Raw genomic sequence first — 24,592 nt, 5'->3', positions numbered from 1 at the left:
CCTTCTGTCATTTATTATTATTACTGAAAATGCACAACAGGAGTGTTGAAGAGAAATTTAATCATTTATGTTTGAATTCACACAGAAGTCAACATCTGTCTCTGCCATACAGAAACACCTCAGTATGGAGTCACAGGACAGCTAGTTTGGAGACACCGGGCCTTAGGTGTCGTTATAGAATTAGTTACAGAAGGGTGGGGGGGGGGGCATTTGTTTAATCTTTTCTTTTGTTTCTGTAAAACACTGACACAAGGGTATAAAAGCTTGGACCTTCTTTTGTTTCCTTAGTTCACACTCTGTGCAGGCATGCTTGGTTGTGTAGACTGTGAATTCATTCTTGCAAGAATTAAATCTTTATAAAGACACGATTGGCTAAGGTTTGTCTCTTATTCAGAAATGCAACGGAGTTAACATATTTTTGCCGCAACAATCTTGGTGTCAGATGTGGGATTCCTTGGATGTGCCTTCCGGACCCTGAGAGCGGACGGTGACCGATCATCCTGGACGTTAGAGTCACAGCCTTACCCCGACTGATTCAGGGAGAAGGGTCGGCTGCTCTAGGGGTCCTGGAGGGTCCGACCACTGGAATTAGAGAAAACGAACCCGGGGTGGCAACGGGACGCTTCTGGTAAGAGACAAACTTAAAAAATTTGGGGAAGAATTTTAAATTTGGTTTAATTAAATTGAAAATTAATTGCTAAGGATAAAACCAAAGGGGAAGTCTGAGTTCTGTGGTCTCCGTTTTCAAGATATTCTGGGAGAATTGAGATCAATTGAGTGGTTAAGATATTCTGGGAGAATTGAGATTGCGTAGGTGGTTAAGATATTCTGGGAGAAGTGAGATCACGGGGTGAGTAAGATATTCTGGGGGAATTGAGATCACGAGAGTGGTCAAGAAATTTCGGGAGAATTTAAATCACAGGGGTGGTTAAGATATTCTGGGGGAATTGAGATCACATGAGTGATCAAGAAATTTCGGGAGAATTGAAATCACAGGGCGCTTGAGTAAGCGTCCGAACTGTCTGACCTGGGTTAAGGATCAGATCTGTACGGAGACGTCCTACAGATTATTAGCGTGCACGCGAAAGGTCACAGACTCAGACTGCCAATACGGGGAAATCCCAAAGCAAGCTAGCAGAATATGATACACCGGTGTTTTTGTCAAATGGGAAAATTATATGGCCAAAAATGCATGCAAGGTATAGAGAACTAAATCATGATTTCCAAAAGAGGGAATGCTGTGTTTCACCAGGCTGAAAGTGGTCTGTTGAAGAGAGCAGATTAATCTAAGGGCTGTTGTGGGGGATGTGTGTGAGAAATGCAAACTAACAGTGTTGAATGAAACTGATAGCAGAGAAAGGAAAATGTTGTCTGATCACACAGAAGCCACAGCTGCTTAAAGATCGCTGGTGAGTATGAACTTTGATTAAGCTATAGATAACAATTTATAACTAATTAGAACTAACAATTTCAATGGCATGATAAGTAACTTGATTAGTCCAAATAAAGATTTTGAGACTAGAGAGCAAATGCTGTAAGCAGCTCTGCTCTGAAGATAGCAATTGAAATAAATACGCAGAACTTATTAAGAAAATGGCCAGCAATGTTTTAATTATGTTTAGAAAATTATACGTCAACTTAACTGGCTACAAATAAATTGAGAACAAAAGAAATTCAAATATCTAGATGTTAGTGCTTATCCATGGGTTGTAAAATTGGTGGAATGCCATTAAACCCTAAAGGAAAGATCCCAGTAACTGAGGGATTGTATAAACAGATATGCCATTAAACCCTAAAGGAAAGATCCCAGTAACTGAGGGATTGTATAATCTGTATATTATATTATTACAGTTATCTGTATAACTGTATAACAGTAAAACTACAGTTACGCTGGGATGGGAGAAGCATGGGCTGCTTTTACTACACGACATGCTCGATATACTATGGTAAAAACATGGTAACATCGTGTGCACTTTTAACATGATCCCTTTCCCATCACTGGGGAATTTCAAATGAATATTACAATGAAAACTTACTATGCTGGCGTCCGTATTAATGATTTGAACGTCACCGTGCTTGAAAAATCAGACAAAATGTCCCATTTTTAAACACGACACATGATTTCATTCATAAATACGTGACGATCGACTACTTTACGGGATGTATGGAACCCCTACCTGTACGTGTCTCGAAGTCATCTAAAATCCATATTTTTATAGGAATAAACAAACCACTTCGAATAGCTGCAAGATTTAACAAAAGAGCAAGTAGATAGAAAAGCCACAATGAATTGAGGCGAGAGTTTCTTAAAGTGACATATCTCCAGCTGCCGGTAGGGGCACTATTATAGGAAACACTTGTATTGGTCGTATTTAAAGGTATGGATACACGACTTATATGGTCGTATGGGTTGGAGGACTTGTTGGGTCATTGAATGCACCTTTGACCAACTGAAATTAGATACTGATAATTAGAATGCCATCAAAAAGTTGATTTATTTCACTAATCCCATTCAAAAACTGAAACTTGTATATTATATATTTATTCACACAGAAGTAAATATTTCAAATGTTTATTTATGCTAATGTTGATGATTATAACTGACAACTAAGGAAAATCCCAAATTCAGTATCTCAGAAAATTAGAATATTGTGAAAACCGTCAATATTGAAGACACCTGGTGCCACACTCTAATCAGCTCTATAACTCAAAACTCCTGCAAAGGCCTTTACATGGTCTCTCAGGCCCTGTCCACATGGAGACGTGTTTAGCTCTATACATACCATATCAGCGTATCATCCACACGGATACGGCTTTTTGAAAGCATGAATCCAATGTTTTCTGAAACTGGTTCCAGAGTGGATTAATTTATTTTCGTGTATACAGCAAATCCAAATATTTTCTGAAACGGTGATGTCTGATGATGATGGAGCATTAGGTGTTGTGGTCAGAGCAAGCTTTACTTTGACTTCCTCTGCCTGACGTGGGGAGGGTTTTTGTCTTCCTGTCTTCAGAGCTGCAGTAGATTCAACTTCAATGTCGTGTGGAGGAAAGCAGATTCATATTCATGTGTTTTAATATCAGCAACAACATGAAGATCATTCAGCTTCAGCTCTGTGAGTTTATTACATGATATGAATATAGTTCTATGTCCTGAATTGTTTTATGTTCACAGTGATCTTAAGTATAATGCTATTGTATTTATTTTTATCTCATAGATGTGTTAATCTGTTGTGGAGCTGCAGTGTCAGATCAACTCACTGATCTGGGATCAAATGTGACCATAAACTGTGATCTTGATGAAAATGAGGTTTATTGGATTTTTCTGAAAACACCAGATCCTCCAACAGTGATTCTACGGCCAACCTCAACTCCAAAAGCACCTCAATACTCAAATAATACATTCAGAAAGAAATATTCATTGCAGTTTAAATATCATCTGGTTATAAATAATGTGACTGCTGATGAATTAGGAGTTTATTACTGTATGAGCACAGATTCACCTCCAAAACTCAGCAACAGCACCCGACTGCACTTCACCGGTGAGTTCATTTACTCCTTCAGTGATCAAGACTGATGATGATCTGTGAATACTCATTTGTTAAGTACTTCAGGTTTTCCACACACAGAGAGATGAATATGATATAAATATTAAAGTTGGTCAGTTATTCCTGTAACTCTGAACACTTTCATTACAGAACCAACTGAACTAACTGAGTGTCACAATCATACAGTGGTGGAGTTTATTGATCAGAATCAGACACAACGGCAGATTATTATTATCATATCTGGTCTGATGATCGGTTTTCTGCTCATTGTGCTGATCGGTGAGTTGTTCTTTAATTAAGAACGAAAATAACAAATTAAATATACTGTAGTCTTAAAATGTCAATATCTCGCTCTTCTCAGACGTTAAGTTTTTCATTACTTACAGAAGTTTTTGACTGTGTTGGCTCTTAGTTGTTTTCATGTCCAGTATTTTGACAGTTTAAGACAGAATAATCTAAAATCATAAATATTAAGTGAAGTTAATAAACGTAATTTCGGGAGGAGTACGCCCATCTAATCTTTCAATTAATACCAAGGTATAAAACCAGCAGCTTACCTCTTCCCCTTTTTGGTTCCTGAAGCATTTGGCCTGCCCAACTCTGCTTTACTGGCTGCGCTGCTCATTTCACCTGTTGATCTCCAGACCGCCGGTCTCTCCGCTCCACATAACACCTCGCTCAAGAAAACCTCTCCCTTCTTCCATCTAGAATCATAACGGGGCTCGGTCGATCCTCATCGCGATGCATCGAGGCCTTCATCCTCTTCAGCAGTAACGTTAAGCCTCGTACCTCCTGCTGAGGAGCCCGTCGACGCGCTCAGGCGTTATCCAGCGCGGGTTTTCCATTTCACCCAGAGGAATTCAAAAGCGCAACTTCACGATCTGCTCGTGTGTTTTCACCAAAACTCTCTCTCACGCCGCATTCAGCGTTCTCGCAGCAACACGCAAACATCAACACAAACAACTGCACGATTTATACGGTCCGTTTCAGTGTCAGCCGGCAGCCGCAGCTGCCTACGCTTTCACATCCGCCCCTTAATTCGGCCGGCACTATCGCGGCTGCAGACATTAGTTCCGCGTCTGCTCGCAATAGTTCCACGGCCTCTTCGACTGTTACCTTTCACCTTCCCACAGGTAAGTATAGCTTCTTCTGTTCTTCTTTCCACGCTTCCTATATTTCTGTGCTTTCTGGCTTTTATTCTCTGTTAAATCAAGAAAAGCTATATAATAAATTTCTCCTCTGCTATTGGAGCAGGCCCAAAGCGTGAGGCTGCCTCCGCAAACGGTCCTGCCCCCCCTCCCTTAATTTCTTCTCTGCTATAGGTGCAGACCCAAAGCGTGAGGCTGCCTCCGCAAACGGTCCTGCCCCCCCCCCCCCCTTTAATTTCTTCTCTGCTATAGGTGCAGACCCAAAGCGTGAGGCTGCCTCCGCAAACGGTCCTGCCCCCCCCCCTTAATTTCTCCTCTGCTATAGGTGCAGACCCAAAGCGTGAGGCTGCCTCCGCAAACGGTCCTGCCCTCCCCCCCTTAATTTCTTCTCTGCTATAGGTGCAGACCCAAAGCGTGAGGCTGCCTCCGCAAACGGTCCTGCCCTCCCCCCCCCCCTTTAATTTCTTCTCTGCTATAGGTGCAGACCCAAAGCGTGAGGCTGCCTCCGCAAACGGTTCTGCCCCCCCCCCTAATTTCTCCAACCTTATTCCATCCAGCTTCTGCTTCCTCTACAGTTTATTGCCTCCTTCTCAGCTGCATTGCTCTTACAGTTCGTACTACATCATTGCTATGGATCCATCACCTGTCTCCACCAAGCCTCCGCGCCTCAATCACCCTCCGTGGTTTCTAATGGATACGAGTTGAACTAAACAATCAAATTACACTTTATATTTTCCAAGATGTTTTCTGTCTTTTAAGGCAGTTTTATCACTATGATTTTATTTCAAGTATTTGTTTTAAATAAGTTTAGCTTAGTTAGTTGTTTGACGCTATAAAAGTTGTCACTGAGGAACCAGCAGACTTTTTCAGGAGAAGAGTGTTTTAAGAGAGTTTTTATCTTAATTTCTATATTTCCCAGATTTTGGCATAAATATTAAGAGCATTAGCCCGAAGGTGGACACCGTTCCAACCCCAGCATTGCAATCCTACTGGACAACTTGGAGAGCTTTTTCAAACAATTCCTACAACCAACTTGTTTTCCCAAATTCTCCCTCTTTTTCAAATTTTGATGTCATACGAGATGTCCACCCAATCTAGTACCATCAAAGTCTATCTCGGCTGCTTTAAATTTCTAATCTACAACCATCCATCCGACCATCTATGATCTCTAAGTTTTAAACAAGAACACCATCCGTTTCCTCATCAAAAGCAATAAACGGATCAATTTAAAAGACTGCCTTTTCATTCCTATCTTCAATCTCCCGACACCCATCCAGCAATATCAATATCTTTCCTTCTCCCTTGCCACAGGGAGGTGCTGATCTCCTCACTTCTCGACCCGCTGTTTTCTGATGAGAACAACCTTCCTGTCACCAGGCAGTGAAGTTCATTTAAAAGCTTCAGCAGATCCCCACCAACTCTGGTAATTAGGCTTACTTATATTCACCTCACTTCTTCCGCAATGGAGCAGACACCACCGCAGGCCAAAAAGACTGCCACACCATCAATTAAACTATTGGGTTGGTGGTCCTCAGAGGCCTTTCGATTTTACTTTGTTCGGACCTCAGCCTCATCAAACAAGCCATCTTCGCTTGACGCTGCAGTGCTCTGCCAATTTAATACTGCTGCTGCAGTATTTGGATTTACTAGATATCACCATTGTAGTCCTTCACTTAATGCCACAGTCCCTCGCTTGATGCTCCAGGGCTTCGCTTGCCACTACAGTGCTCCTCCAGTTTAATGCTGCCACTGCAGTGCCCTTATTATTTAATGCTGCCACTGCAGTGATCCGTCTTTTTTGACGCTGCCGCTGCAGTGCTCCTCCTATTTGATGCTGCCGCTGCATTGCTCCTCCAGTTTAATGCTGCTGCTGCAGTGCTCCTCCTATTTGATACTGCCACTGCAGTTCTCCTCCTATTTGATGCTGCCTCTGCAGTGCTCCTCCTATTTTGATGCTACAGTGCTCCTCCAGTTTAATGCTGCCACTGCAGTGCCCTTACTATTTAATGCTGCCACTGCAGTGCTCCTACTATTTAATGCTGCCACTGCAGTGATCTGTCATTTTGCCGCTGCTGCAGTGCTCCTCCTATTTGATGCTGCCGCTGCGTTGCTCCTCCAGTTTGATGCTGCCGCTGCAGTGCTCCTACTATTTAATGCTGCCACTGCAGTGATCTGTCATTTTGCCGCTGCTGCAGTGCTCCTCCTATTTGATGCTGCCGCTGCGTTGCTCCTCCAGTTTGATGCTGCCGCTGCAGTGCTCCTCCTATTTCGATGCTACAGTGCTCCGCCACTTTGACACTGCCGCTGCAGTGCTCCTCTTATTTGATGCTGCCGCTATAGTGCTCTTCCAGTTTAATGCTGCCACTTGCAGGGCTCCTCCCTTTTAATGCTGCTGCAGTGCTCCTCCAGTTTAATACTGCCACTGCAGTTCTTCTCCTATTTGATGCTGCAGTTTTCCTCCTATTTGATTCTGCCACTTCAGTTCTCCTCCTATTTTATGCTGCCGCTGCAGTGTTCCTCCTATTTTGATGCTAAAGTGCTCCTCCATTTTGATACTGCCGCTGCAGTGCTCCGCCATTTTTACACTGCCAATGCAGTTCTCCTCTTATATTGATGCTGCAGTTTTCCTGCTATTTGTTTCTGCCACTGCAGTTCTCCTCCTATTTGATGCTGCCGTTGCAGTGTTCCTCCTATTTTGATGCTACAGTGCTCCTCCTTTTTGACACTGTCGCTGCAGTGCTCCTTCTATTTGATGCTGCCGCTACAGTGCTCCTCCAGTTTGATGCTGCCCCTCCAGTGCTCCACAATTTGATCCTGCCACTGCAGTGCTCCACCATTTGATGCAGCCGCTGCAGTGCTTCGCAGTTCGATGCCGCAGTGCTCCGCAATTTGATTCTGCCACTGCAGTGCTGCGCCAATTTTATGCTGCAGTGCTTCTCCTATTTGATGCTGCTACTGCAGTACTTCGCTAATTTGTGACTTCCGCTGCAATCCTTTGCTTGATACTGCCGCTGCAGTGCCCAGTGCTCCACAATTTAATATTGCCACTGTAGTGCTCCTCCAATTTGATGCAGCCGCTGTAGTGCTTCTCAATTTGATACTGCCACTGCAGTGCTTCGTTATTTGTGACTGCCATTGCCATGCTTTGCTTGATACTGCCGCTGCAGTGCCCCGCTAATTTGAGACCGCTGCTACAGTGCCCTGCCAATTTGAGACTGCCGCAGCAGTGCCATGCCATTTTGAGACTGCCGCTGCAGTGCCCCACCATTTTGAGACTGCCGCTGCAGTGCCCCGCCAATTTGAGACTGCCGCTGCAGTGCCCTGCCATCTTGAGACTGCCGCTGCAGTGCCCCGCCAATTCGAGACTGCCGCTGCAGTGCCCTGCCATCTTGAGACTGCCGCTGCAGTGCCCTGCCATCTTGAGACTGCCGCTGCAGTGCCCCGCCATCTTGAGACTGCCGCTGCAGTGCCCTGCCATCTTGAGACTGCCGCTGCAGTGCCCTGCCATCTTGAGACTGCTGCTGCAGTGTTTTGCTCAATGCTGCTGCATTGCCCCGCCATTTTGAGACTGCCGCTGCAGTGCCCTGCCATCTTGAGACTGCTGCTGCAGTGTTTTGCTCAATGCTGCTGCATTGCCCCGACCTTTTGAGACTGCCGCTGCGGTGCCTCACCATTTTGAGACTGCCGCCCCAGTGCCCCGCCAATTTAAGAAATGCTGCAGTTCCCCGCCAGTTTGAGAATGCTGCTGCAGTGCTTTGCTTGAAGCTGCTGCAGTGCCCCACTAATTTGAGAATGCTGGAGGCTGCTGCAGTTCCCCGCCAGTTTGAGAATGCTGCTGCAGTGCTTTCCTTGAAGCTGCTGCAGTGCCCCGCCAGTTTGAGAATACTGCTGCAGTGCTTTGCTCGATGCTGCTGCAGTGCGCCGCTATTTTGAGAATGCTGCTGCAGTGCTTTGCTTGAAGCTGCTGCAGTGCCCCACCAATTCGAGAATGTTGGAGGCAGCTGCAGTGCCCCGCCAGTTTGAGAATGCAGTCACAGTGCTTTGCTCGATGCTGCTGCAGTGCCCCGCTATTTGAGACTGCCGCTGCAGTGCCCCGCCAATTTGGGAAAGCTGCTGCAGTGCCCCACCATTTGAGACTACTGCTGCAGTGCCCCGCCAATTTGAGAATGTTGCTGCAGCGCTTTGCTTGATGCTGCTGCAGTGCCCTGTCAATTAGAGAATGTTGCTGCAGCGCTTTGCTTGATGCTGCTGCAATGCCCCGTCAATTCGAGAATGTTGCTGCAGTGCTTTACTTGATGCTGCTGCAGCGCCTCGCCAATTCGAGAATGTTGCTGCAGTGCTCTGCTTGATGCTGCTGCAACCCCTCACCTATTTCATAAACTGCCACAGCAGTTACCTACCTCAGTACTGCTACAGTGCCATCTTCCATTCAGTCTATTTAACAATTTTGGGGGGTCTTCTGGAATAATTATGCAGACTCCTCCCGTAATCATGAGCTGTTCAAATTTCCATGATTCTTGCTTGCTGTCTATTTCTGCATTATGTTTTTGGGGGGCAATCGGAGCTCGGGTAGAATATCCTCTCCGAGCCCCTCTATAGCAGACAGCAAGCCAAATCTGTTTACCACTTTCACTAAGATTATATGGGCACAAACTCGTGAAGTGAAGTTAATAAACGTAATTTCGGGAGGAGTACGCCCATCTAATCTTTCAATTAATACCAAGGTATAAAACCAGCAGCTTACCTCTTCCCCTTTTTGGTTCCTGAAGCATCCCTCCTCCTCCCCTGCTCCTCCTTTTGTACACCACATTGGTGGTGGTTGAGGAGAGATCCCTGACATGAGTGTAAAGCGCTTTGGGTGTACAGTAGTACATATGAAAGCGCTATATAAATGACTCATTCATTCATTCATTATTTTATTCATTCAATTTGCCTGTTATAGGGGGGCAATCGGAGCTCGGGTAGAATATCCTCTCCGAGCCCCTCTATAGCAGACAGCAAGCCAAATCTGTTTACCACTTTCACTAAGATTATATGGGCACACAAACTCGTGAAATCTGCATTAACCGTCTCATTTTAGTTTTCGCCGTTGGAAAAACAGAACGACTGGAAAAATCGGATCCTGATCTACTTCAGACACGAGTTATATATCAGAATCACATCCCAAACCTAATATGAAATCATTATTAATAATATTAGTAAAATTCATTACTTTAAGTTTTGACGATGATTAAGAATTCTTCCTGAGCTGTTATTCAAACAATAATAGAGGCTTTTGTTTGGATTAATATTAGTTCATCTGCAGCTGAATGTTAATATTGTTTTCTTTGTTGCTCTTTCAGTTCACGAGGATGATGATGTTAAGAAACAGTATCTGTTTGATTATATAACATATGTTCTTAAAATATCATGTGCTTAATATACTTAATGTCTAGAATAATTTATTTTACAATAACTGGTACTAATTGTCATTTCTTTCTAAGGTATATATATTTTTAAATATATATGTCACAATTATATTCTTATTAGTTGTTTCTGTTTTCTATATCTGTTCTCATTATGGTTTCTTATTAGTTCATCTTTGTAAATGTCCTCGTTTGCTATGTATTTACCTGTATTTATACTCCTTGTTTATTCCTTTTAGCTTATTGTTTGTGAACGTGAATCTTCTGAATTTATTTGATTAAAGACTTTGTATTTCTCACCATCTCCTTCGCCATGCGCTTTCTAAGCCACCACACCGTAACAATAGGCTATTCCGCAGCCCTTTTTTACCTACATTACATTTTGTTTACCATTATTTGTCTAGAAAAAGACTCATTAACCTAAGACATTTAATCATCAATGTATTAAAGTGTAGTTCTTTCACTGGTTCAGATGGCATTTGCATTGAGCCTGTAAAACAGGTTATTTAACAATAATTTAACTGAAAAAAGAGTGAAATCTTTTTGTGTTTTTGGCAAGATGCATTTACAGTTGAGCTCGACACAGTACAATTACAAACCTTTTCTGTCCTGGGTTTCTCTGCATGGTTAACAGAACCATGCAGTTTCTCTGCATGGTTAATATATTATATATTTATTTATATATATATATATATAATTTCTCCAGCCTTTGAACAAAAAAAAAATCTTACAAGGCGGGACACTTGTTGCTAGCATGCACAAATATTTTTTAGCAAGTACATACAAATTAGGGAAAATTACTGAAAATTAAGTTAATAGATTAGGCATTCTGGGCCAATACAATACACAATACACACGTCACTTTATGTGGTGCTTCCAAATGGAAACGGTCTCACACCATAGCCTATGTAGTAGGCTACGAGATCTCTTATGTGGAGCCTCCATATCTATATCACTTAAGAATATCTTCTATATCTATACGACAATTCACCATGACGTCACAACAGTAATAAACGATCTTCTGTGGCTAAAGCCGAAGCGTTCCTATGGCAACACTAGAAAATTGCTTGGGATTCAGACATAGTTAACATGATTATTGAGGGACTGATTAACTAATTCAGGAGATAGCAATACATGAAATGCCTTGGCCTAACCTTGCTCCAGTAGATGTAGTGCTAGTCTAATGCCATAATTTTTAAATGAGCCTCAGCCTACCATTGAGTAGTTATTTTAGTGACTGTTGCTGTTTGACTTACAATATGTTACACGCCCATGTCCACGCTTGAGGGTCTAAGTCTGCCCACGCCAAAAGGTCCGGGTTCGCCTACGCCAGAGGGTCCGGGTCCGCCTACACCAGAGGGTCCGGGTCCGCCTACGCCAGAGGGTCCGGGTCCGCCTACACCTCATGGTCTGGGTCTGCCCACGCACCCAGGCCCGTCTCAGCTACGCCAGGTGCCATGTCCGGTGCCTTGGCACGAGCCTGGCCCACCATCCCTCCCCAAAGTCCACCCGCCAAGCCTGTTATTAATGTTTTGATTTATGTATGGGCGTCAGGGGCCGCTCATAGAGGGGGGATCTGTCACAGGGTGTTTTGGTGTAGGTTCATGTTTCATGTTTTTAGGTTTTCATGTTCACTGTCGTGTTGTAGTAGTATTTTAGTATAGTATATAATAGTATTTATAATAGTATTGTATGCAAAAACAACGACTGGTGCTAGTTTCAAAACCAGATTACCAACATACTTTGTTAAACAGATAAGCCACTCGCATCATCTGAAAAGGTGAGTCCTGTTGTACTCCGATCATCTTTGTTCTACAAGCAAGGTACTAGTGCCACCGTGAAGCAGAAAGTCCACTCTTTCATTTGATACCTGTTTAATACAATAACAACTTCATGAGTAATTAAAAAAAGATTGAGTGTGTGGAGATGTAGGAATGGAAGCATTTAAAAAAAATATATTGATAGGTGTGTGGAAATCGTCTCGGTTACGTATGTAACCCTCGTTCCCTGAAGGAGGGAACGGAGACGTACGTCAGAACTGAACCGACGAATTGGGATCTGAACTCAGAGACCTATCCACTTCGAGTGTATAAAAGCGAGCCAATCCGAGATTGGCATGTGATCCGCACATTCCACGCTCCGCCCCGCAGTGCGGGTATAAATAGAAAGTGGAATGGCAGATCAATGCTTTTTTGCATTGTCGTATTCGGTCGTATCCAGTCACGTATTCGGCACTGAGGAGCCAAATACGTGACTGGGCTCCTAGCTGAAGCACAGCACCTGGCGACGGGACGTACATCTCCGTTCCCTCCTTCAGGGAACGAGGGTTACATACGTAACCGAGACGTTCCCTTTCAGTCGGTCACGTTCGACGTACGTCAGAACTGAACCGACGAATTGGGATCCCTCTGGAACACGCCAGGATGCTGGACCTTCCAGCGTCCTGCTTGAGTGCACTGGACCGTCTAGTATGGTACGGAAGTCAGGGCTCCAAGCAGGGAGGTCAGTCACTGCTGTTTCTGCAAGACCCACTTAGAGTGACCATAGACCGCTGGGAAGCGTGCTCTTCTCAGGAGAAGGTACACTGCGGGGCCACGTCCTTCAGGGAAGAAGTGGTGGCGGAATACACATAAGGACTAACCTGGCAGGGTAGTGCAACATATGGCAGTCTCTGGGGTGGTTCCAACCTAATTGTAGGGGGGAAAGAACACGCCCAGAGACGACAGATCAGGGCTCTGTCAAGGGAAAGACACGGGGCTAGCCCGAAGGGTAGCAGGTACCGTGGAAGAATACACATATGGGGTTACCGTGAGGGAACCGCTACATATGGAACCCAGCCTACAACCACGTTCCACAAGCATACGGGTGCAGGCCTAGCGTCAGACGGTCCGCAACGTCTGACACCGCATGGGGTGACGGAGGAGCTCGACAGGGTAAGCCGGTTCCCCGGGGAACACAACTGGAGACAATAAACGCACGTATCCGGCCCAGAGGGCGGGAGTGGCGTTGCAAGCGCGAATGTAAGCAATGTAAGCGCGAAGAGTGCGGACCGGACACAACAAAGCCAGGGCTGGGTCTGCCTCCTCCGAAGGCAGCGCTTGCAGGTTCACCACCTGGTCCCGGAAGGGAGTGGTAGGAACCTTGGGCACGTATCCAGGCCTGGGTCTCAGGACAACGTGAGAGTTACCAGGCCCGAACTCTAGGCACGATTCGCTGACCGAAAGTGCGTGCAGGTCCCCTACCCTCTTGATAGAGGCCAATGCAGTCAGGAGCACTGTCTTCATTGACAAGATCTTAAGCTCAATTGACTCCAAAGGCTCGAAGGGAGGGCTCTGAAGTGCTCTGAGCACTAGAGCTAAGTCCCAAGAGGGTATCGAGGATGGACGAGGAGGATTTAGTCTCCTCGCACCTCTGAGGAACCTGACGATTAGGTTGTGCCTTCCTACGGACTTACCTTCAACTGCGTCGTGGTACGCCGCTATTGCGGCAACGTATACTTTGAGGGTGGAGGGAGACAGCCTTCGCTCAAACCCGTCTTGCAGGAAGGAAAGCACGACACCAATCGAACACCTTCGGGGGTCTTCCCGGCGGGAAGAGCACCACTCAACGAACAGGTTCCACTTCAGGTCCTAGAGGCGCCTCGTAGAGGGGGCTCTAGCTGAAGAGATGGTATCTACGACTGCTTGTGGTAGTCCATCTAGAACCTCCGCGTCCCGTCCAGGGACCAGACATGAAGATTCCAGAGGTCTGGACGCGGGTGCCATAGAGTGCCCCATCCCTGAGGAAGAAGGTCCTTCCTCAGGGGAATGGGCCAAGGAGGGGCTGTCGCGAGGAGAGCAAGTTCTGGGAACCAGGTCCGGTTGGGCCAATATGGCGCAACTAGCAAGACCTGCTCCTCGTCCTCCCTGACTTTGCACAGAGTCTGTGCAAGAAGGCTCACTGGGGGAAACGCATACTTGCGTAGGTCCCGGGGCCAGCTGTGCGCCAGTGCATCTGTGCCGAGGGTACCCCCGGTCAGGGAATAGTACCACTGGCAATGGGTCGAGTCCGGAGAGGCAAACAGGTCTACCTGTGCGGCTCCGAACTGATCCCATATCAGCTGGACCGCCTGGGGGTGGAGTCGCCACTCTCCCGGTGGTGCTGGCTGCCAAGAGAGCTCGTCGGCTGTCTGGTTGAGCGCACCAGGGACATGAATGGCCCGAAGCGACCTCAGCTGCTTCTGACTCCACAGGAGCAGGTGGCGGGCAAGTTGGAACATGCGACGGGAGCGTAGACCACCCTGGCGGTTGATGTACGCAACGGCCGCCATGCTGTCCGTATGGACCAGTACATGCTTGCCACATAGCAGCCCCTTGAGGCGGCGCAGTGCCAAGTGTACTGCTAGCAACTCGAGGCAATTGATATGCCAATGCAATTGCGGTTCCGTCCACAGACCCGCAACTGCATGCCCGTTGCACGTGGCCCCCCAGCCCGAGGACGAGGCATCCGTGAACAGCACAGCATGCCTGGACACTTGTTCTAAGGGCACCCTGGCCCAGAGAAACGTTGTGTCTGACCAAGGACTGAAGGTTTGGCGGCAGTACGGAGTCACTGGGACCCGGTACTGGCCGCTCCGCCACGCCCACCTCGGGACTCGGCCATTCAGCCAGTGTTGGAGCGGTCTCATAAGAAGCAATCCGAGCGGCGTGACCGCGGCTGCAGATGCCATATGCCCCAGGAGCCTCTGAAAAAGTTTCAGTGGGACCGCTGTTCTGCCTTTGAACATATTCAAGCAGTTCAACACCGACCTGACTCGCTCCTCCGTGAGGCGCGCAGTCTGGCTGACCGAATCCAGCTCCATACCGAGGTAGAGATTCTCTGCGTAGGACAGAGCTTGCTCTTCTCTCGGTTGACCCGAAGGCCCAACCGGCTGAGGTGACTGAGCACCATGTCCCTGTGTTCGCACAACTGCTCCCGAGACTGGGCGAGAATGAGCCAGTCGTCGAGATAGTTGAGAATGCGAACGCCGCGTTCTCTGAGTGGAACAATGGCTGCCTCCGCGATCTTCGTAAAGACGCAGGGCGACAGGGACAGCCCGAAGGGCAGGACCTTGTACTGGTATGCCTTCCCCTCGAACGCAAAGCATAGGAACGGTCTGTGTCGAGGGAGAATAGAGACATGGAAGTACGCGTCCTTCAGGTCGATCGCTGCGAACCAATCCTGGGGACGGATGCATTGGAAAATGCGTTTCTGCATTAACATCCGGAACGGGAGCTTGTGCAGGGCCCGATTCAGGACGCGCAGGTCCAGGATTGGCCGTAGCCCACCCCCTTTCTTGGGCACGATGAAGTAGGGACTGTAGAAACCTGTCTTCATCTCGACTGGAGGAACCGGCTCGATCGCGTCCTTCGCCAGTAGGACCTCGATCTCTGACCGCAAGACTTGGGCATCGCTGCTTCGCACTGAGGTGAAGAGGACGCCCTTGTACTTGGGAGGCCGGCGCGCGAACTGAATCGCGTAGCCGAGTCTGACGGTACGGATGATCCAACGGGACGGTCGAGGGAGCTGTAGCCACGCTCCCAGGGACCGTACCAGCGGGACCAATGGCACCACAGACATGACTCGGGAGGCCCGGAGGCGGCCCGGAGTGTCGCGCAAGCACTCCGGGTGCGGGCAGGGAGCGGGTGAGAAGGCCCGGAGGCATCCTCGAAGCCCGCTCGGCTGCTCGCTGCCCGGAGGCAGAGAGGTGGGATGCTCAGACCCGACTCGGGGGGCCCGTGGGCGGCCCGGAGTGTTGTCTGAGTATTCCCGGGAGGGGCAGAGAGTGGGTGAGAAGGCCCGGGGGCGTCCTCGAAGCCCACTCCGCTGCCCCCTGGTAAGGGGAGGGGAGGGAGGGAGAGACAAAGCCCGGAGGAGTCGTGAACTGCCACCCTGACCCTCTTGGGGCCCAGGGGGATAGGAAACTGCTCTTTTTGTGAATATGTGGGTACCACAGAGAGCTGGCGGCAGATGTAGGGTACAAGTCGGGACCCCCCGGTCCTCCTCCGGGGGGTGGGGGAGGGATGCGGACATCATCTCCCGAAGAGCAGCTCCTGTCCTCCCTGTCTCAGGGCCGCTTCCCCTTGCGCTTGCCGGCAGGCTCAGCGGTCTGGACAGGTTGGGCGCCACCCTTGCGCCCGGCACCCTGCTTGGCCGGGGGAGGCTGCTGCTTTGGCTTGGCAGGGGCGGAGGCAGACGCCGGGGGACGCCCTCGGCGACGAGCAGGCGGGGGAGCTGCGGCCGGCGACTGGGTGGAGGCAGCAGCGGGTCGCCGGGGCAGGATGTTTCTGATAGCCTCCGTCTGCTTCTGGGCCACCGAGAACTGCTGGGCAAAGTCCTCGATGGCATCGCCGAAGAGGCCGGCCTGACAGATAGGGGCGTTAAGGAATCGCACCTTGTCCGCATCATGCATATCTGCCAGGTTCAGCCACAGGTGGCGTTCCTGGACCACCAGCGTGGCCATCGCCCGACCCAGGGAGCGTGCAGTGACGTTCGTCGCTCGGAGAGCGAGGTCCGTCGCCGCACGCAGTTCCTGCATAACGCCCTGGTCGGAACTTCCCTCGTGCAATTCCATGAGCGCTTTGGCCTGGTAGACCTGCAGGAGCGCCATGGCATGCAATGCCGATGCGGCTTCTCCACAGGCTGTGTAAGCCTTGCTGGTTAGCCCGGACGAGAACTTACACGCCCGGGAGGGGAGACGCGGGGCACCACGCCAGTCCGCAGCGGTCTTGGGACACAGATGCATCGCCACCGACCGCTCGACTGGAGGGATTCCCACGTAACCCTTCACCGCACCGCCATCGAGGGAAGTGAGGACGGAGGAGTCCGTCGATCACACGCGAGCGCTATACGGCGCTGCCCATCTCCTGATGCACTTCCGGGAAGAAAGGCACCGGGGCGGGGCGCTGAGAACCAGCACGGGCCGTCCCGAGAAACCAATCATCCAACCGCGAAGGTTCGGGACACGGTGGAGGGTTCCATTCGAGCCCTACGCTTGCGGCGGCCCGGGAAAGCATAGCCGTAAGCTCTGGGTCAGACTCGGGCAACGCTGTCACACCCGAAGGGGGCAGCGCAGCCGAATCCTCATCCTCAGAGCCCATTAGCTCGTCCCCCGATGCTGCGACCGACATCCTGTCTTCTGCCAGAGCCCCGAAGGAAACGGCTGGCACTCCGCGCGAGAGGCCAGCACGCTGTTCCGGGAACTCCACCGGCACAGTGGAGGGGGGAGGGGCCCGAGGAGCCATTTGACCCGTCGGGTTAGCCCTGACCATCACCCTCAGGTCCCCACCCAAGTCATCAGCCAGAGTAGCAGCCCTCTGCTTAGGCGCAGAAGGACCGCTAGACCGGGGGATGCGCGAGGGTGCTCCACCTGCTTTGAGGTATTGGAATCTGGACCTAAGCACTGCGATGGTCATGTTCCCGCAGTGGGAACATGACTCATTCACGAACGCAGCCTCAACGTGCTGAACGCCCAAACACGTGAGACAACGAACGTGACCGTCAAGCGGGGACAGAAAGCGACCGCACCCAGAAAAACACAGTTTGAATGACATCTTGAAAAAGACGCAGGGTCAAACCGTGTTGCTCTTTTAGGATGGAAACTGCTCTTTTAGATTGTGCTGAAGCACTCAGGGAGATGACCGCGGTCAGCACGCAGTCCACAGTGCAAGCCTGCGTGTGACACTCAAAGGGAAAACGCCCAGCGAACCAACAACAAAAGCTCTTTTTGTGAGTGGTTCTTGAATGCAAACGATTGCAACAAGGTCGGTCTCCCGCTGAAGCGCCGTTACACCCGCACTGGCAGTTCCTTCCTCTCTCAAGACTCGTAATTTAACACTCTTCGTGGCAACAGCAATGTACTGTTTGGCTCCGAAGTTGAAAGCATTGATCTGCCATTCCACTTCCTATTTATACCCGCGCTGCGGGGCGGAGCGTGGAATGTGCGGATCACATGCCAATCTCCGATTGGCTCGTTTTTATACACTCGAAGTGGATAGGTCTCTGAGTTCAGATCCCAATTCGTCGGTTCAGTTCTGACGTACGTCAAACGTGACCGACTGAAAGGGAAACAGAGATTTTAGAAGTATTTTAAGATGGCTGAAATTTTAAAACCAGATTACTTCCCAATACTTTGTTGCACAGACTAGTCCTGATGCTATTTTTAGCACCACATATTTAAATGTTCCTTGTTCTTGATATCCCAGTATTTCTGTTATTTTCAGAGTAATGTACATCACAGAATAGAGAAGTATGGCAGAACAAAGTGCAAAGCCAGAATATTTAATACACTTGTAAGGCCGCCCAAATCGTCCCAATGGAGGCCAACGATCGGCGGGTGAAGGTCGCTGCGCGTTCGTCTTTTCAGCGGGGAAAAGGGGATTTTATTCCAATTCCTCGTTAATCTGACTCCATTTAATCATAATTTAGAATTAAGGTTTGAATGCCAATTGGTTATTTGGTCATTTATATTTAATAGTTTAACTACACATTTAATTATTCGGTTTAACCCTTTGTTGTAATTATGTCCGTTCATAACCTGAATAATTCCAGAGCAAGTCAGAATCAATCAAAGTATAACAATTTATTAACAATCAGGTAAATGTATAACGGCAATTACATAATCAATTCAAAGGTATACTTCACATCAAATACTCTAAAGTAAAGAATGAGATGTATACCTGACTTATCAAGGTTACATAATGCTGCATGGGTTAAAACGTCCAGCATTACGGGCTGACCTGAGTACAGTATCGAGCCCTGAGCTCTTTGCAACATTTCCTTAAATACCCAGAACCAGATACATACCCATCACAATAGGAATTTACATTGATCAAGTTCTATAGACTTGATTAGAAGAGAGGCCAAATGGCTGAAAGCCACACCCACCATACACCAAGGAAAGATATCTTTAAACCCTTAAAACATTCATGATGTTCTAGTTTACTTCTGTGGAGTTGAGATATTTGTACCAGTCGCACTGAGACATTTCAAACGATATCAAACACATATGATACTCGATCGTGTGGATTGACATTGTAATATAGAGATTCTGGATGCATTTTCAGTGATCTCAGCATGAGAGAGGGAATGAATTGGGGGAGAGGGAGTCAATAGGGAAAGATGTAGATTAGCTGATAGTGAGGTGAGACTTGCGTCTCCAGTGGTGTGTGAGGGACAGTTCAGATGTTAATTTCCTTATTTTCTCAGAGAGTCTTTGTTCTTCATTCAGACATTTCGGCATATACTAGTTTTTTCAGTCTTACACACTGTTCGGAAGATGACTCTAACCTTGTGGCACCTATGGATATAGATTCATGGAACACACTACTCAGAGCAGCTAAAATAAGAGGCTACAGCCCCATCCTTGATCTTGCTAAAGACCCACCTAGAGGTAGCATACCATAAGTATTGCATCACAGGAAATGTTGTAGCCTCTTCACTATGAAGAAACTGCTTGACAGCATCCTTGCAAAAGAAAGTTCCTCAGAAAGAGCTCTCACAGAAGACTTAAGAAAATCCACTAGACTAGGTCCACTGGCATCGAGGGTGTATGAGGGCAAATGTATACTTTGTGACAAATGTAGCAAGTAATTGAAAGGTCAAAGGACAAACGAGAGCCTGACAAAATGCACAGAGTTTAGAGCTGATGATACAATCAGGAGAGCAGCTGTCAGGAAAGGTGACAACAGAATAGATGTGGGACTGGATGTGGGGACCCCCTAGCCTGACAAGCCAAACCCACATCAAGATGTTTGGTCTGGAAACTCACCATTGACAGGGCTCAATCTGAGGGGCAGGATAAACGGTTGTCTTTCAAACTCCCTCTGCACGCGAAAGGATAGCGCTACAACCAACCAGAGCAACGTAGGTGAAACAGAGCTAGTTGATAGATTAAACATTCACAATATCCGGTCGGCAAAGCTCCGAACACATCTTCCCTTTTTAAGAATGACTTCTTTGTTCTTTTCTCAGAGAAAAGCTTAACTCCGAGTCTTCCAGAGTTGCGGTCAAAGCTGATTCAAAAGACCGCCATTCGCCAGTTTCTGTGTTTACTAGAAGCACGCAAGCGCAACTCTGGCGTCATTATGTTACGCCCCGCCCAGCGACTCTATACACAATGTGATTGGACCGTCCTGAGTTTGCCGTTTACTGCTCAGAAGGGTATTGAGAGTTGCTAGACGACACTCGCAGGCAGATAAGATTTGCTGCCGCTAGGGTGCGTCTAGATTTCTAGGCTAGGGACACCCAGCACCAATGGCTGTTTTGGAGCTAATGGCCTTCAAGTGTTCACAGATCTGCAAGCTTCCCGACTGTTTCTTGCCAACAAATTAAAGTGCACAGAAATGTGCAAGCTGCAATCAGAGGGAGGAGGAGGATACAAGTGTCATGAAACAGGTTGAATATGATGATGATGATGATGATGATGATGATGATAATGAATAAACAGAAACAGTTTGCAATGACCAAATATGTTCATAAACAAGGTAGGATTATTTAGTTTTTTCTTTGTATGACATGTTCTGTTCAAATAGTTACAAGATTTTTTCATTCTTTGGCTTAATGGTTAGTGTCATTGAAGGCTATTTTTTGTGACAAAGCTACAACTAACAAAAGGTTATCATGTTGTAATATCATCTAGAGATATGGATTAAAACAAAAAATCAAACTAGAATTTGCCACCTTGGGTGGTACCAATTAGTGAAAATTGTGGCCTGGGCTCATGGACTACCGCTGTTGGTGAGTGTTTTGTCTAGTCAAGTTTGTCACGTTAAGTCAAGATCAAGTCAAGTCTTTTGTTTATGTTTGGATTTATGTTAAGTGTCAATAAACTGCACTTGGGTTCTCAACCTCGCCTCTTCAGTCGAACGTTACAAGATTGTAGATAAGACTTTATGTCATTGGTGTGTAATCAAGAATGAATAAATCATAGTTTTGAAAATAATGTGCAGTTTCAATCTTAAAAAAGCTCAAATAATTCACAAAAACTCAAAATAGATTTAACAACAGCAAACACAACATGATGAACTCTTGTGGTACAGAAATGCAACATGAGTAATTTGTCCTTTAGCAAAAAATAATGTTTCAGTGAGTTAATGTCTTATTCAGTTATACATTCTTTAATAAGAATAATGCGGTGCAAACAGTACAAGGAAAGTCAAAAGTGAAACTTGCATGCAAATTTAGTGATCTCTTTCCTTTAATTGTAAAAAAAAAAAAAAAAAAAAAAAATGGAATAAGGCAGCTTTGATTTTTTTTCTAAAAAGTAATATGATCATACCATTACATTACACTGTCATATATAACACAATGCAACCCAGAGCAAAAGAAATGAGGTTTCCACGCTGTTTGCTGACTCTGCAACAAAAAAGGTAAAGAAAAATACAACATTACCGGACAGTGATAAAGACAACAGATCCATTCAGATTGAAACATTATTTGTGATCATTAAATTATTGAATTCAGATTTTATGAAACAACTTTTTTACACTCCATTGATGATCAGCATTAAAGTCTCTTGTTTGTTTGAAAGAGTGATGAGGCAGCTATACTTTCCCGTGTCCTTGTGAATGAGATTGTTGATTTTAAGAGAGAAGTTTCCACTTCCGTACTCCGATGGGAAAGTTTCCTCTCTGTTCTTGTACCGAGGGTCCTGTCCCACTACTGAATCTTTACCCTTAATTATACTATACACAATTTTGTCTTTATTGTCTATCCAGTGTACATCAGTGTCTTGAGCTTTAAGATCATGTTCAGATGAAGAACACGGCAGGAGAACAGAACCGCCAATAACAGCCTCTACTGAGACCTGCGGAGACACTGAAAAAAAGAGAAACTATAACTGTAAATACAGATTGCAATTAATAATATGATTTTTTTTATGCTGTTTACTTTTTAAGCTGTAAATCATTTTGATTCAACACCATTGTTTCTGGTTCAAATGTGTTTGCTTCAGGTTAAACTTACTTGAAAGTTACTTCTTGGGTTTAGCTTGATTTAAAAAAAAGCCACTCGATTTTGCTTCTTGTTCAGTTTAAATAACAAATCCAACAAATTAAGGGCCCTGTCATACACCCGGGCAATGTGATGCCAGGCATGTCACGAGTGCTAGATTCAGCCCAATACAGTTAATATTCACATGTTTAAATAGCAAATGCACTCATGCCTATCTGTTCGCCCATGGGCGTGCTGCTCTGAAACGGGGTTTTACTCGTTTCAAGACGTTGAACCCCTGTCCATGACTAAATCGTGTTCGACAGAGAGATATTATTTGAATGTGGCGTTTGTATAAAAATGTATGTTCAAATGTGTTGTTCAGTTGCTCACCTTTATTTATCAGCACTGCATATACAAAGATGAAACACCAACTGTAAAAACAGAAGAAAACAAAACAAAACCTGAATGTAAATTCCTGTAGCCTATAGAAAATCACACTAGCAACACCAAAGTCATGGTTTTGATTCCCACAAATCTTCACCAAACTCAGTGCTCTGAATGCACCTTACTCAATACTGCTGACTCACATTGATAGCCTGCCCTTACGCAACAAAAATATATTTCTCAATATATTAGTTGACAATATATTTCTCAATATATTGGTTGACAATATATTTCATATGTCTCCATATATTGTGAAATTTACATGGTAATATATCATATGATATATGATATAATAATATATTATATATGCAAGTTATATATTGCAATATATGGGACAATACTGCAATTATTGCCATTTTCATATATTGAATATACATATTATTATACTATTCAATATATTGCTATGTATATTGAAATATATCCTACCATATATGAAATTATATATTGGAAGAGTCATTGTATATATATGTAAAATTATATGAGATAATATACCTCAATGTACTGGATAATATAATCAGATTTATATGGGAATATGTCTTAAATATATTGATTTATATTACATAGTATATAACTATCATATATATTGTATACATGGTAAATATGAAATAATCTAATGAACTGTCATATATTTTAAAATATAACAGATTAAAATATAATATAGAAATTAGGGCCGGGACTCGATTAAAAAAATTAATCTAATTAATTAGAGGCTTTGTAATTAATTAATCGAAATGAATCGCATTTTAATTGCATATAAATATTTGACCTGAGAACAATGGGAAGTAATTTTTCACATAGTATACCATTGAATAATGACTGAATACATAAGCTTAACCAACAAAATATTGTTTATTTATTTCAGTCCAGCAGACCAGCGCAATGTTTGCCATTAAGTTTAGCAAAAGCATATTTGTGATATTTGAGGCTCGATGTGCTGCGGTGATACGCTAATTCCTTGTTGTATAGCTTGCACACAACCATGCTCTTGACGACGCTTCCATTCTTTCGTTTTTTAAAACAAAATTTCCCATCCACGGGGCCAAGCAAAGCGGTCTCATCAGCTTCTTCGTTCAATAGCTTCGTTCATGTTCACATGGTTTGTTGTTGTCGTGACTCCGGAGCGAAAGTTGGTGTTCCAGTATAATTAGTCCGTCGAAACTCATTCATTGAAAAACGTTCCGCGGTGCAAAAATAAGTGTACATTTTTTTTTTTTTTTTTTTTGCGTAATTAATTAACGCGTTAAAGTCACGTAATTAATTAATCTTAATCAACGCGTTAAAGTCCCGGCCCTAATAGAAATATTTTCTAAATATAGAAAATATATTGAATGTCATGCACCATCTGATTTGGGCTATTGTTAATCAACCTCTGTAAACATATGCAGGAGCTTGCTTAACTATATCAATGTATTTTAATATATGAATCAATATATAGCAATAGGTTGTCCATCCATATATTGCTATATATTTTCAAATATATGAGGAAGTTTCTGATACATTGAAATATATTTTCTAATGTATTGCAATATAAATTCTAGTATATTGCAATATATTTATGTTTCGTAAGGGTGCAGTGCAGCGTCGAAAACCATTGTTGTAAAAGTATACACAGATAAAAAGTGATGCTAACTCTAACTAAAGGACTATTGAATGCACCTTCAATCTATTAATAACATACAAAAGGTTTCCCTGTTAATGCTAGATAAGGAAATAAACAAACAGACCAAATGCAAATATGAGCATGGAAACATCAGAAGGACTTCAGCGTTTCATGTTTGTCCAAATACCAGAAATCATTAAACATACCTGTTCATGATGCCCTAATATTATTAATATAGTGTTTTATATAAAACACAATAATCTTCAATTAGGGAGAAATACTACTTTTTTACGTTTTTGTATCGTAAACTCTTCTGCTTCCGCACGGATGTGTTCAGTGTCGTCAGACGCAGACGACGTCAACACTACACTGTAAAAAATTATTTAGAAAAAAAGTTTCCTGGTTGCCTTAAAATTTTTAGTTCATTGAAATTAAAATTTTGAGTTAATACAATGACATTTTTTTTGAGATTCGACAGCCTTTATTAAAAGATTA

General features: G+C 45.3%; 1 protein-coding gene across 4 annotated transcripts in view; it reads right to left on the bottom strand.

Annotated features, from left to right (window-relative positions):
* The window catches only part of LOC137040512 (sodium channel subunit beta-4-like), a 503,850-nt gene that overhangs the window by 356,241 nt on the left and 123,017 nt on the right, over positions 1-24,592 (bottom strand). For 2 of the 4 annotated variants that reach the window (XM_067416183.1, XM_067416182.1), the window contains exon 4: positions 21,407-21,936. The exons of 1 other annotated variant lie outside the window; for it this stretch is intronic. In XM_067416183.1, the coding sequence (XP_067272284.1) occupies positions 21,870-21,936 (67 nt within the window). In that variant the 3' untranslated portion in view covers positions 21,407-21,869. Of the gene's footprint in view, positions 1-21,406; positions 21,937-22,443; positions 22,485-24,592 lie in introns of those variants that run through there. One more of the 4 variants, XR_010897914.1, reaches the window with a different exon arrangement.

Source organism: Pseudorasbora parva, chromosome 14 (assembly GCF_024679245.1).
Source record: "Pseudorasbora parva isolate DD20220531a chromosome 14, ASM2467924v1, whole genome shotgun sequence".
NCBI classification, from domain to species: domain Eukaryota; kingdom Metazoa; phylum Chordata; class Actinopteri; order Cypriniformes; family Gobionidae; genus Pseudorasbora; species Pseudorasbora parva.
This window is presented reverse-complemented; position numbering and strand designations above follow the sequence as displayed.